The 15,286-nt window shown below is 35.4% G+C and overlaps 1 protein-coding gene across 4 annotated transcripts in view; it reads right to left on the bottom strand.

Annotated features, from left to right (window-relative positions):
- The window catches only part of PPP2R5C (protein phosphatase 2 regulatory subunit B'gamma), an 85,116-nt gene that overhangs the window by 18,475 nt on the left and 51,355 nt on the right, over positions 1–15,286 (bottom strand). For 3 of the 4 annotated variants that reach the window (XM_062627944.1, XM_062627945.1, XM_062627947.1), the window contains 6 exons: positions 10,936–11,135; positions 6,616–6,726; positions 5,935–6,027; positions 5,707–5,837; positions 3,134–3,193; positions 1,911–2,019 (listed from right to left, as the gene is read on the bottom strand). In XM_062627944.1, the coding sequence (XP_062483928.1) occupies positions 1,911–2,019; positions 3,134–3,193; positions 5,707–5,837; positions 5,935–6,027; positions 6,616–6,726; positions 10,936–11,135 (704 nt within the window). The remainder of the gene's footprint in view (positions 1–1,910; positions 2,020–3,133; positions 3,194–5,706; positions 5,838–5,934; positions 6,028–6,615; positions 6,727–10,935; positions 11,136–15,286) is intronic. The other variant, XM_062627946.1, reaches the window with a different exon arrangement.

Here is a 15,286-nt window from a genome sequence, read left to right as displayed (position 1 = left end):
TAATTCCACGTTTTCTTTTTAGATCTAGTACTTTGCATTTCAGTACACTTCATCTTTTCAAACACAGGATTTTAAAAAACACTATCTTGTCATTTAAAGCACTCTCCACTTGCCAACATTTTGTGTCCCATACTGATTTAGTATTTTATATTTCATAACCTTAATTAGAAATGCATTGAACAGTCATAAATCTTAGAATTTTCTAGACATGAGAACTAATGCTAACTGTGCATGTCAATATAAAGCTGATACAAGCTGAGGCTAAATTACAGTATTTACCACCTTCAATTATGAGAATCAAGACTGTCTATCCACGCCTGAATGGTGAACTATTACACACACCCGTTTCATTTAGTAGGCCAACGGTACCAAAGTAAATGGGAGGTTCACTACTTAACCATTTTTTCTAAGGTCTCCCGCCTTATGAAAGTTCAGCTGATGAACCCAGTTCCCTTCTGATGACTGCTACCAAGAATGTCCCTAAGTAATTCAAGGAATGTACAACAGTTACACCCAGTGTTCTCCATCATTTTACAGTAAATTTGAATTAGATGTAGAAATTATCTTTCTTCATGCATATCTGGATTTGCCAGCAAACCCTTTTTAATATTTGCCACTATTTCAATGTGAATTTTTGTGGTTTGACTCTGGTGTTTCACACACTAAACTCACTCAAAAAGCTTTCCTATCTTATGCAATAGAACATGTAAAAGAGGCATTCCCTATGTCTTCTCTTTACTAATGGTAATGAGAAATGCAGATCACCTGAAGGCTTTGGAGAGTTAGTTTGTGAATTAAGGGGAAGATATAAAGACCAAGCCATCTCAAGTAGGTAAAAGAAAAGGTGGCTATCACAGATGCTTGCACTAGCTGAAATTACAAGAAAGGTCTAATTCGCCACATCCCAACAGGCTGTGTTCATAGCATTAAAAAAAAAAAAGGGGGGAGGGGGGATATTTTTAAATGGAAACCACTCTAGCCTACTACTTTAACAGGAACTGATTTGAGCCCCAGTAGGCAAGATCTAAAGTAAATGCTTATAAGCATCTCTAATTGCTAAAGAACTGTAATTACAGAAATGGTGTTCTTAAAAATACAAATTGTTAGTGATTTTATTTGAAGAGATGGTACTTAAAACTTGCAGTACTTGAATCTACATAGACATGTTCAACTTTCAAATTAAAAAAAAAACCAAACCAAACAAACAAAACTAAAGCTGTGTAACAACCTCTCACTAAGAAAATTTCAGTATATCACAATACTGTATTTTCTCTAATACTGTATGATTTCCCACTTCTCTAGAAATTCTGAATGGAACTAAACTCAGCACAGAAAACATACAGCTGGTATATAAGCATGCTACAACTCTCAGATGCACCCTTTTTTGATTTTTACTTCTAAAAAGATCTTATAAATAACGATGTCCCAGTAAATGCCCAATTCTTTAACAGTTGTAAGACACTGAATTCAGCTGAAATTCTCCATGTAGTTTAGAAAAAAATCTGTTCATGAATGACAATCATTAAAATCATACTTTTCTGCAATTTTTGTATGTCTAAACATTACAGACAAGAATAAAACAAACAAAAAATTCTGCATGTGAATATATATCAAGAACTTTCACATTAAGGAACTACTTCATGTGGTTCATCTATAAACATTACAGTGCTATTTTTAAAAAGGTATTTACTTATATACAAAACACATATTTTGAAGTAATTTCCCTTCCCTCCTCCCTCAACAAGTGAGGCATTATAGGCACATATATTAAGCAATTTCCCTAAGGCCAGTTATTAGGCAAGTGTTGGGAGCGTTCAAACAGAATTCATATCAGTATGACTAGAGTCCCCCTGTCCTCTCTAGGCAAACTTACTTTAACACTAGTCTGAAAAGTGCTGAACAAAATTTACCTGTGGATGGTAGACACTGAGTGATTTCACTTTGTGCAATGGTAACAAAACCTTCAATAAGAATATTTTGTGTTCTTCTTTTAATGGTAAGGCAAATCCATTAATTATGCTGTCAGGGAAAGAAATTTAAAAATAGAAGTCAGTAATTATACAAGATCTGCACTGCTGTGCAGCATTAACATCAGTTAAAATATCAAGAATCCTATTGCCCATTTAGTATTTTAAATTCTATTTTATTACTCTAATACTTTTCAATAACAAGGACAGAAGGCACCCAGGCAAAAAGAACCTACTATATTCCTCTTAAAAAAAGAAACAAAACCAAACAAGCCAAAACCAGAACCTCACAAAACCATTAAAAGGGAGAAAGTTACATTTATTTCACATCTTGGAAATCAGAGATGTCCAAAAATTAAAGCTTAATAAACACTTGCGTATCCTTGCTGCACATGCTTGAAGTAATTTTCACTAGTAATGACTGCACAACTATTTTTGAGGATATGAATTATTCCTCCTGAAGTCTCTCAATGCATAATCTCAAACCCCCATTACTACATTAACATTTCTATGGTTTCTTGCCACAACTTCCACATACTCAAAAAATACACATTAACTTAATTAAAAAAAAAAGTGTCTCCAAGATGTTTTAAGGCTTGTTAAACCAAAAAGAGCAAAAACGCGGGGTGAGTTTGGCCCTGATTGAGTATACACATGGATTACATAAATCAGTTGATAAAAACCACTCTAGTTTTGATGAAGCTATCAGCTTTTAAGTTGTAAAATTTTCAAAGACTTTCAGATACATCACTGGAATTTGCAAAATAATGGGATTAACAAAAGAAGGTTACCAAAGTTTCATAACCTGTGATTCCTTGGTGTACCCGCTATGCATTTAGTGATGTTGGAAGAACTTTTAATAAATTCCAACTCACTGCATTATTTGTATTTGCTTTACAACTAATATTAATTACAGGGGTCCTAAGCTAGAAAATCAGGCTTATGATGATTGAAAAAACTGTCACATTCCAAAACGTTGCCACAAGGTTCAAGATTTTTGCTATGTTTCTGCAATCCTACACAAACCTTATACTCATTACAGCTCTGACATGATATGAAACTATTTTAATCTTGCCTCAAAGCAATCTGCAATTCCCAATTTGATTTTTAAAGTCTACCCTGAAGACCAAGCAAGTTTAATTAATTAAATGAAACCTACAACTTACCTTCCCAGTATTTCCAGTAATTCTGCTATGCCATTGTGATGTTCTGTTTCATAAATAAACCTAAACAAAAAGCTTTATTCAGTTACTGCTGAAGAGAGATATAAATCTAAAACCAAGATCCCCATCTCACATTACAGGTAGCCTTGCCCTCCCAGGTTTTAGTCAGTCAAAAGAGAACAGGAAAACACAGTGAAAAAGAAACTTTGTGGAAAGATAAATCGGTAACACATCAAGCTACTTTCAATCTTCCTACTTGCCTGCTCTTTTTTTCCCCACATTTAACAAAGCAGCATGCACTTGAGCTTTTTCCAATACTCATATTCTATGCCATTTTAATAATGCAAACCTGAACACAGCAAACAATGCTTTAAATATTAAAATAACACAAAAGCATCTGGCATAATTAAATGCCATAACTCAACCTTCTATAGCACATGCAAGCACAAGGTGTTCAAACAGTTGCTACTTATGGATCTAAAAATCTCTTTGCCATTACAGACTTCTGTGCAAACAAAAGGCTCTGTAAAAAACAGAGGAAGTCAAATTTTTCCAAGTTTTCTGTTGATAGAGCACTGTAATTCCCTAGGCAGTCACCCTGCCATCCTTTTTCCAAATTGCCTGAGTGTAAACTTATTGAGAAAGTTCTATGCACAACCTTTTTTGCAAAAAGTTACAAATATTTATGCTTGAAAAAATAATTCTACTAGTTAGAAAACATTTTTAATTTGAAAATTTGTCATAGGCAGACATATTAACAGCTACTTTAAAGCTTGAATACTTGATACTACTACTTTTTCCCCTTAAAGACCATTTCCACATAACCCAGTACAACAACAATTACAAGCAAAACTAAAGACAATGATACAAAAAGCTTTGGACTGAATTAACAGGAGCATAAAGGTTTAATAATTAAAATATTTTGCAATAAATATAAAAATAAAGTAAAAGTAGAGAAATGCACTATCAGGGCAGAATTCTGGCAATTCTGGTCAGTGACTAAAAGACAAAGAGCACACATTTCTTTGTGAGTCAGCACAATAAGCTGACAACTTGTAGGTAAAAGTATAAGACAAGGAATTGCTTTGAAAAATTCTACACATACTCTAGGAGCTCTTGAAGAGCACAATCCATTAATTCAAGAAGAAGTTGAAACAACTTCCCTCCCTCGTGCTCATGTCCAGGAACATTAGCTTACATTTGGAGATGCAAAACTTTTAGACTTCTAACTTTTAAATATTATATGATTAAGTGAGGTTTTCCTTTTAATTTTTCCTCCATTACAACTTGGTAGAGAAAGGTAGTCTCTACAGTGCAAATAACATAATCTCCAATACACATTTCAGATTGAAAACATTTTTTATACAAGCTTACAAATTTGATCTAATGACCAGAACATTTCAAAAGCTCTGTGCCAGAATTATCTGCGTTTGAACACTTCGCTTCCATTGTCCCTGAAAATAAAGTGCAAGAAGTGGCAAGTAAAAACACTTTTCAGAAGTGAATTTTAAATACGCTGTGATGCTGCTGTGTTATCTGGTTCAGATATTTTATAAAATTATGCATTTTGGAATTAATTTCATAAATTCTGTGTCTGGGGGAAAATTTACATCTTTGTTTGAAAGATACACCTGTACTTTATCCTTTGGACATACTGGCTCTTGACGTATCTAGTCAAGAGCAGTTGTCAACAGTGCAGGCTTACTTATTTTGTTAAAGTAGCCCCTCTGTATCACTTCCAAAGGCTTACTTGTTACCATGAGCAAGGAGGATAAGCTCCCTCTACAGCTGGTACTGCTGGGTGCCATTCATGAGAGGGCACTGAGTATGTGGCAGCTTTTTGCTATTTTCTTAAAGGGATAGCATGAAACATTAATTGGGGGATGAAAACAGCAGTGCTAGAGATAAAGGGAAAAATGACAGGAGGAGTGCAAAACTGATACGATACCATTATTTGTTGACAAGAATACAAAAACTAAGCCACTAAATTTAAGGCACCATAATTTTGCATTCACGCTTGACATAATGCCAGTAAAACACACACTTCTAAAGAGCTTTGGTAATACAGTGGATTAGTTTTTAATCTTTTCCACCACCCCCCCTTTGGAGGTAATATGCACATTCATTCTATGGCAATTAAAAAAATATTTCACAAGCCCTAAATTGTTCATCTCTGTTCTGAGGAAAGAAAAGGCAGCAAATATGTTCCTTCTAGCAAATTCCAGATCCCTCAGTCATTCAACTTAAGCCCAACTTTTGCACTATGAAGAACTACATTTTATTAAAGCTCTACTAAAACACAAACACCACTACGTAGTAAGAAAAAAAAGCCTTACAGAGAAAGATAACCCAACCACTCACTGAATTGCACACTAGCTCAAATTTCAGCTGCAAAATTTATGGCTTGTGCAAGACTACTCTAATTTGTATCTCCCAGACTGGTATTAATTATTGTCAAATGCAGCAGTATTTGGTATAAACTTACTAAGAAATAAAAACAATTGCTAGCAATGTCTGGGAGTACTTTTAGTTGTATATGTGACCACATGCACCATAATACAAAGATACTGACATACCTATAAAATATATTATTAATTTGTTTCCGGATGTAAGCTCTTAGGCCTAAGAATTTCCCATATATTCTGTGAAGAGTTGTTTTAAGAAAATCTCTTTCACGAGGATCTTCACTGTCAAAAAGCTCTAAAAGCTGCAAAAAGGGAAAAGAAGATATGCAATTTACCTGAATCTAACGCATTGTAAAAATAATTTAAAGCTTGAAGTTAAAAAGTCTTTTTTTACCTCACCTGTAATACAAACTTTTGATCAATATATTTCTTCGCTATATTAGGTTGAAAATCTGGAGATTCTAAAAACCTTAAGAAAAACTCATAAACAAGCTGAAAAAAAAACAAAAAATAATATTAGTCTTTTAAACAAGGAATCATCTTATAAGTAGTAAATTACCAAAATTACTAATTAGTTGCTGAGAGCTGCACTGTTTTTATGTACCACACAGTAAAAACTTTGCTCTTCCTATCCTGACAAAGTACAAGAACTTAAGTTTCCTTAAAGTACATCGAAATTCTGCTGAGCTCCATCACAAGATTCTACTCAAATGACATACAGCAATCTAATATTCATCATTCCCAGAAGTATGTGTTTTGAACATTCTCTGTTCTCCTCTGTCACAGTACCTCTGAAAGCTAGAGTTGTGCCAGAGTCAGATCAAAGCATATGTTCATAGGGTCAAGCAGAAGCTCATTTAAAATCATAGCAGTTACATCTGCACCACAAGACACAACGAACCTTTAACCTATAATATACTGATTTTTAGTATTATCAGTTTAAATTCAAAAAATGTATTTTAAATATTGCAGAGAAATGTAACTGACCTGAGACAAACACAAACAATTCTGAGTCAAGAAACAACAATTTTAATGTAAGAATTTTGTTAAGATTATGATGTCCTAGTCTTCATTAAATACCTGTAGATGAGGCCATGCAGCTTCTAAGGTTGGTTCATCTTCCTCTGGATCAAATTCTGCTCCCGTTGGATTGGAAGATGGTGGTAATGTTCGAAACATATTAACTGCAAACTGAAATCATATGTGCCTTTAAGAACTCTGAAACAAGTGCATTATTAAGAAAAAGACTTCACTGATGGTTTTGACTGAAAATTCTTTTGAACTATTTTAATTAATATCTGCAAAAATACAAGCTATGTAACCCAGTTGTTTAAATATGAGCTACATTCGTTCTTTGTTAAAGATTTCTAATTTGGAGAGCACTTTCCCATGCAGTACTCTAAAGCACAAACCTGTCAGGATGTATTTTATGAGGGTATCACTCTGATCTCTTTACACATGAAATTTTAAAAGCCCAAGCAAGTGCATATAAAACGTTTACACAAACATGTTTTATATATATACATATGATATATAAATACACATACACACACTTTACAAGGCTTTGCAGCAACCTGCAGATGTGGAAAGCAGAAGCAGAGATGCCTTTCTACAAGTATTTAGGAGGAAACTGGAGAATACATTTCCTAACTCTGGCAAAGTAAGAGACAACAGGGCAGAGAAGCTGATTTGTCAGGAAAAAGAAAATTCTTCATAAAGGCTACATCACCAGGAGCAGCAGAAACATTTACAGAGCCTTTTCAAAAAAGCCAATACTTGGCTCAGTAAAAAAAAAATAAAATAAAAAAATATTACCCCATTGGAACCTGCACCGAACTGAATGTTTTATTTGAGGATGCAAAGGAACATTTCCCTTATTTCACCAACTGAAAGGTTCCTATGCTGTCAACAAATGTGTAATACACAGTTTAAAAGAAAAAAAAACAAAACAAACAACCCCTAAACCCTACAAGTTCGAGTTTACTTAAAATGTAGCTATTCAGAATGCAAGGTCTACTCCAATATAAAATTTAAAATCTATTATGCCTTGAATTCAGTCTTTGTTGTGTTATTATGCTCAAAATCCATTGCAGCTAATACTCACATGTGCCATACACACATTTTTTTCTTTTCTTTTTCTGTTTTTTTTTTTTATATAGAAGGAAAGCTTTCTTGCTGATCATTTGTAGATTACTCAAAAGCTCTGAAAGATTAAGCTGTCTCAGTTTAAAGATGCTACTTTGCAGAGGAATGCGTTCTACCCATCTTTGGTAGGATTCTGGGAAAAACATCAGAGTGCCATGTTTCCTTCCCTCTTCACATTCTGACTTCTTCTCATTAACACCACCATTCACAGTTTAAAATAATGCTGTGAATTACCTATTAACTGGCAGGACTAAGGAGCATATGTATGTGCTGCTCTGCCATCTCACTTCTGACAGATGGCAGAGCAGACAGTGGGAGGCAATATGAAACTGCATCGGCTAAATCTGCAAGGCTTACATCATATTCCCATAAAGGAAAAGTCATCCTCATGCTTCAGAATATTCCTTCATTTCTGCAGCTGAGATGTAGGTCTAATACAGACAGAGACTGGCATATCAGAGTAATTACTATTTCAGAAAATTAAAAGTAAAGCTGAAATATCTTTATGTTCCCCTTTTAAAAAGCATACTCCATCAAGCAACTAACAAGTTACAACCTATATTATACAATAATCAATAGTCTTCCAACAAAACAAACCCAGGAAGACTATACTTGAAATTTAAAACCTGCTAAGGTTTTTAAGCAAATGGAAGAACAATCACAGCCTTCTCTAGATGAGCAAGTCTGAGGCTCTCGCTATTAAGAAAAAACAGCTCATATAGGGTGCTAGGTACAATGTTTTATATTTTTTTATTTCTGAGGATGTCAAACGGAAAAAACCCTAGAGTAAGTTGTTCCATGAGCAATGGAACCAATGAACCCTGATTTGATCTGGCTTGTGCTTTATATCCTTGAATAACAGAACATCAAACTGCTTAAATCAAGGTGCATCATCTCCCAGTGAAGGCACGACACAAACCTGAAACTCTTGTCTATTAAGCCACTGAAATTTAGAAAGTTTTACAATGAATTGGTATCAGTGAGTCCTTTACCCTTCTGTCAAATGCCTGATATTTTTCGTAACTTCTCAGCCTTCCGACCAAACAGACAAGACACAAGCAGCAGTCTCATTTCCTCTAAGGCAAATTTCCCTCAGAAGTACTAAGTAAACATAGCTTAAACACAACAGCTCCCCAGCTCCTCCCGCTTCAAACTCCACAACATCTTATCAAATTTATTAAGTTTGAGTCTTTATGAAAGCTGGTCTAGCATGCCAAAATTCCCTCTGTGCTGTTAGCACAAGGTAATACTTGACTCCAAAGTTTTCCCAAGAGAATGGGAAAACAAAAAAGGAAAAGCAAACAACCTGCATTTTACTACTTTACAGACATGTCTGTTGTAATGGTAGTTATGCACCCTGTTTTTCTGGTAGCCTATTTTGTGTAATGCAGGAGAATATTTTCAAGCAACTTGCATCAGATAGTGTTACACATTTTCTCCTCCCTTCTCCTGAGCAGCCTGAGTGAAGCTTGACATGAACAGCTCTAAGTGACAAGGTACATTAACTGAAAGTCTTCTATATTTGCAGGAATAAAGCCACCCTAATAGCTAAATTGAGTCACAAGTAGTATGCTTCTATTCACAGTAGCATTTCTTATTCTACACCAAAGATAAAAGAAACCAAAGAAAACCTCACATCTGCAAAACACCCCAAACAAAAATATAACTACAGGAAGAACACAGCTGTTTCAGAACAGATGACCAAAAAACCCCAAACCTGTTCCATAAAAGAAGCCTAAGAACACCTGCTATCTGAATTTAAGCTCAAAATACTAGTCCAGGGACTTACATAGCCTACTGCAGTGCTGTGTAAGTCCCATGCAAGGGAACCCCACGCCCTTCAGAACCTTGCACATAATAAACATTTTAAATTCACTGAAAGTGTTGTGAAACAGATGGTGCATGCTCCCAGCAAAACACCACCAATTAAAATAGCAGCCAAATTCTGCACCAAGGTTTAGTAAACTGACCAAAGTGCAGACTTCATTACCATTAGTCATACCTGAAAGCAAAGAAAGTTTATATTCTCCCCAGCCAAATATATTCTGGCCATAACTATTTGATGGAAGATGAGAATGCATACACATAAGGCAAAAGTTATGGAATTATGGGCAGTTAAGACTTCTTACACAGAGCAAATGATCATGTCTGACTTAGATATTCAAGAACTCTAATTCCATTATACCTAAATGAAGTCTCAGCAAGCTTATTCTCTTCCACAACTCCCCTTTCATCAGTGTCAATTACTCCAAAACAAGGTATCAATTACCAAAAAACAGAGATACAAACAAACTATCAAGACATGGAAAAAGCCATGATCCTACACCTCCTCATTAATCATCCTCAATGCTTTGTGTACATGTTTGACATCTAGTTATACAGTCCTACTATACACAGAAGTTCTCAATGAAAATACCCTGTGTTTCAGTGAACATTTATGGATGACTTCAAGAATAAGCAGCCTTCAGAATAAGCGATGTCTTTCATACTATAAAACCTTAGAATCTTTGAAGAAGCTTCAAAGTACCCAATTGTTAGGATGGCCTCAGAATGTTACTAGGTTTGTATTCATGTTAAAGATGCACTGTTTTCTCAGTCCCCTGAAAAATCACCTCAAGCTATAAAGTCTTGGGAAAAACATCACGACACACATGGTCAAGAGTTTCTTGTGGGCTCAGTAGCCAGGATTTTCCAAAGATGCTTTCTGTTCTCAGTGGATTGCAGACAACAGCTACAGACCTCAACTCAACTGCTGCTCCACGGAACTGGTGTCAAGTCAGCACAATGAGAGCTTAAAGACTCTCCTGTGGTTTCAAGTCTACTGCAGAGAAGGAGCTGGCCATAAGCCCAACAGGAAAAAAAAACGCTAGGCCTAGCTGGCTAGGATTTGGGTAGTGAGAAGAAAGAAACAGTACAGGCCTGGACTGTTCATATAGCTTGTTCCAGCAGAACCCTCATCTGCCATCCTGCGGACTAAAAGTCTGACTCTCCTCACCTTTAAACACAGGAGAAACTCAATTGCTGGTACTGAATGAGATTATATAAGATTGTCAAACTTGCAAAGGTGATCTTAATTCCAATCTTCTACTTGTTTTTTTTCCAGGTTTTGAGTTCTGCAATCTACATGCTTTTTAAAGAGCTAGATGTATTTAACTTTCATCCCTATTTTTATAAACAACTATTAAAATTGATACAGATAAAAAAGCAACCATGAATTAAAAAATTCAATATAGTTCTCATTGTTAAGTAACTTACCATATGTACTACTTCAGGGTAAATAGGTTCTGTAATCACATTGCGATTGTGTGTGATATATTCTACCATTTCACTTAAAGCTGCTCGTTTTACTTCCTTCCACTTTAGGTCACTTAGTGGATCAGAAACAAAGTCAAAAAGTACACAACATTGTCGTAACTTCTGGATAAAAAGCTTTTCTTGATCAGCAGGAGGAACATCTGAAAAGTGAAAATAATTGGTAGTAAGTTATACTGTAGCAGACTTCACTCTTGTCCCCTCTGCCCAAGACACAGGCATAGCAGTGTTTAAGACTAAAAGGCAAACTTTCTGAATCTTCAAATGATTTTCAGGAATACAATAGTCCAGAGTTATGAGCCACAGTAAAATATGCTGTACATGACAGTGATGCATACTTACTTGCCTTTGCCAGGAATTGATACTGCATGGAAAAAACATACTTGGAAACAAAACAAACAAAAAAAAACCCACAAAAACCCACAAAACAAAACAAACACCCCATAGAATTCCCCAAACAGCTCAGTTTGTGGAGTATTATGTCACGTTTGCATAAATCTCTAGTATTAAAAAAAGCATTTAAGCCAGAGCCACTTTTTAAACCTGACAGCTGCCATCTCGCAAAGTCCATTTTTATATCAAGTGCCTTCTATAACACAACAGGCCGCAGGAACCACATCCAGGCACAGAACAATTATTCAGGATTTTTTTAAAACTTCACTAACACAAATATTTAGAGAATCTGAAGCAACACACTTAGGATCTCCAACTACTTGGACAATTTGTAACACTATTTTGAATGTTTGTTTCACACATACAAGAGTTAGGTTTGCATTAATTATCGATCTATTTAAGCACTTGCAGGAGTCTGATTTACTGTGGCCAGCACTGCAAAGTTAAACACTGGCCTTCTAGAAAAGGCCATACTTAATAACCAAGATTAATATAAGAAAAAAATATCAGTAAATTTTAAAACAAAGTAAATTTCTCATTTGATATTTACTTGTTGTTTAATCATCACTCAGATGCAGCTAGTAAGAAGCTATTTTGACTTCTTCTGTGATACCTATCAAAAATATTTCACAGGCTTCAGGTACCCTGAGACCAGACTCCCTCATCTTCTATAACAAACAGAAGAAAAAAAAAAAAAAATTTAAGAATTATAATCTTGGTAACACCGTAATTCATTGCCTGAATCGTTGTTATACAAACACCCAACTTCGAGACAAAGGTTGCCTTGCCTTACAGAGTCTTTCTGCAGTGCTACTTTTTACTGTTTGAAAAGGATAGCTGGGTTATAAAAAAAATTTACCTCTCAATTTTCACTTCACACGCTTTACACCTTAATCCTCCCTGCTGCTCCTTTGTAATTAATTATGTAGCACTTTGAGGTAAAGCAATATTAGACTGCACATTTCAAACGTCATGCACAATTAACAAGCAAGTAAGCCAGCACCACTTTTAACATCAGTATTTTCCAAAAAAATGAAGCTTCAAAAGAATTAAGTATACGCCCAATGACATAAACCCACCAATTATATTTTGAAACTAAAGTACGCCTAAATCACCAAGTCCAAGTATAGATGTAGAAGTTTAGGTTACTGTTAAGAACTGACACTAGACTGCCATTTATAAACATTCATGTGTTGACAACTGACATACCTCCTATAGCTTACATTTCAACAGTTACAGGAGTTATGCCTTTTAAACTCTAGAGCCTTAAGCCTCACTGCCACAAAAATCTGTATGTGCTTTATTTTTCTCTCAAGTAATCCCACAAGCAGTGAAGATGACTAAGGCATGTGAAATTACAGATCATTATACACAGCAAAACCTTTCACGATCAGAACCTTAACTTTCAGTACTTAGGAAATACACAAATTAACTGGCTAGAGGTAAAGAAAGCTGTAACCTCGTTTGATAGCAGCAAAATTCATGTCCAATTAAAATTGTTACATGACTACAGCATCAAGGTAAAGACAAGAAATGTGAATACACCACAGAAAGGCTGTGTAAATTAGCATATTCTATGTTTTTGCATAATGACTATTTTATTGTTAGATATGAACTGCTAAGACATTAATAGCATGTTAAAAAAAAAAGTAAAACTAGATTGCTTTTGTAAATAGTTCTGCAGTTTACACCCACTTCTTCTAGTTGATGACTTTTCTTCTTCCTTAGAGTCTTATAAAACGCTAAAATTTTCTTCAACACAAGCAGCAAGAGCTACCACAAAAGTATCTGAAGCAGTACTACTGAATATGAACACACACAACCTAACACATGCAGGTACAATCTCATAAACTGAATGCCTGACCTATCTACAGTCCAGTTGATTAGTTATATACAATGAGTTGCTCTCCTTTTAGCGCCTGACAAACTTCTTAAGATAACAAAAACTGGAGTAGCTCCACTCTCTCAAACAGAAGTTGCTTTCTAAAGTACTTTTGTTATAATAAACCCAGAGGACATACTTGGTTTAAAATGGCTGGCTTTTTTTTTAGTTATGTATACAGAATTGTTCAGAAGATTAATTCCAGAATAAAAGTTTCTGAAGTAATAGCCCTGAAGACAACGCAGAATAAAAACGTAGCATACATGAAAGAAACCATAACCAGCTACAGAACTCAGCATCACCAAGCCACCTGGGACAGTGAAGGCTTCAAGAACTAGGAAGAAGGTGGTAAACAATGGGTGTCCCTAAACACAGCAACAGCTTTCTGGCAAATAAACCAAAATTCCTGTCCAGCGTTATGAACAAACTGAAGGTACTTTAAGACACACAAATTTTGTATCTGAATACACTTTTGTCTATTTGGATTGAAAACTACAGCAATGAGTGATTTCTTCTGGAAAAAAAGAGCATTTAATCAAGTAATTTGTATACTGAAAGTCAGCCAAATTTATGACCTAAATGTACAAAGTCTCAGACGTACAAAGTGATTACCTTTTCTCAATTAACTGTGAGATGGAAAGTGGTTCAACCTGAAGGGTAAACACAGTTTCACTTCAGGATACTGTGCTATGAATGTATGCTTCACAAGATCCAAAGCCCAAATAGAGACTATAATCATACAAGTAATGGGCATAAAATTACAGTGATTTACAGTACACTGACCTTAAAGGAGAAGAAGCATTAAAGCTATAATTACTACTAATCTCAGAAGTTAAAGACTGAGAACTAAGAGGGTCAAGAAACACCCTTAACCAGGCAAGCCACCTCCCTCACCACTTAACTCTGAAGCGGCTTAACTATTTTTAGTACCCAAGTCACCCTTATTCTAGCTGAGAGAGAATGTTCTTTATGCAGACTGAGAGTCTCACATATTTCTAAGGAACCGTGTTTTGTTTGTGGTTTGTTGTTTGTGGTCCATCCTCCCCCCCCCCCGGAGTCTTAATCCACAACCTTCAGGTGTCTGGATCTCAAATCTCTTGTAGTACTTGTCTGGATTACTTGCCATCAAATAAAAGATCACCCCTACTTTTAAGGTTTGAAAGGATGCTTTCAGTATGACAGAAAAACAGAAGGTGTCCAAGAAGCTAACTTGAGTAGATAGTAATTTTTTGTGCACACCTGCAGAGGAACTCCAGATACGCCAAGAAGTTGTTTATCCTCAGCCACATGACAGTAACTGGTGACAACCTTTCAGTAAACTGCATGGGGACTTCTACATCACCTTCCACTTCAACTTAGTGATAACTCACGACTCCCAATTACTGAAGTTAACTGACTGACTTGAAAAGACTGCCATTAGGAAAAAGTTTCCATAACTGAGCAACTCTGGTGCTCCATTCCTGAATAGCCATGAGAAGGCCACGGTTATTCAGAATCTACTCCTTATAATAATTCCATTTTGAATTATTTGGAGCTGTTCACTAAGTAATGGGTTTTGTATAAATAATAAAAAAACAAAAAACAAACCACCAAAAAAATAAAACCAAAATCAAAACAAAAAACCCCACACACCTTCACCACCTCCATCTGCTAGCAACTATTTACATTATTTTCATAGAATGTTTCTAAACAGTAGCTTAAGCATAATCCTAAGGCTCTGTATTCAACACTTACCCCTATCAGCAATCATACTTTAAATGAGTACTATTTCTGGTATTCTGCTGGAATAGTAGCATAGGTTTTCAGAATCTCAAAGAATTTCGGTCTTACATCTGAATTTGTTTCCCAGCAATTCCTGACACAAATATTGTAATGGCATATTTTATGCCTAAATCCACATAATTTACCAACTATCCTTTTTGCAAGATAGAAAGATACACTAGAAGAAGTACTAAAAGAAAGTAGGTACTTTGATGGGAAGGTAGGCTTCTGGGCCTGACAGATCACCTACTTGTTTTA

Source organism: Pezoporus occidentalis, unplaced genomic scaffold (assembly GCF_034315485.1).
Source record: "Pezoporus occidentalis ecotype Australia unplaced genomic scaffold, CSIRO_AGI_Poc_V1 ctg31, whole genome shotgun sequence".
Classification (NCBI taxonomy): Eukaryota; Metazoa; Chordata; class Aves; order Psittaciformes; family Psittacidae; genus Pezoporus; species Pezoporus occidentalis.
Note: the sequence above shows the minus strand (reverse complement) of the source record. Positions and strands in the feature narration are given on the sequence as shown.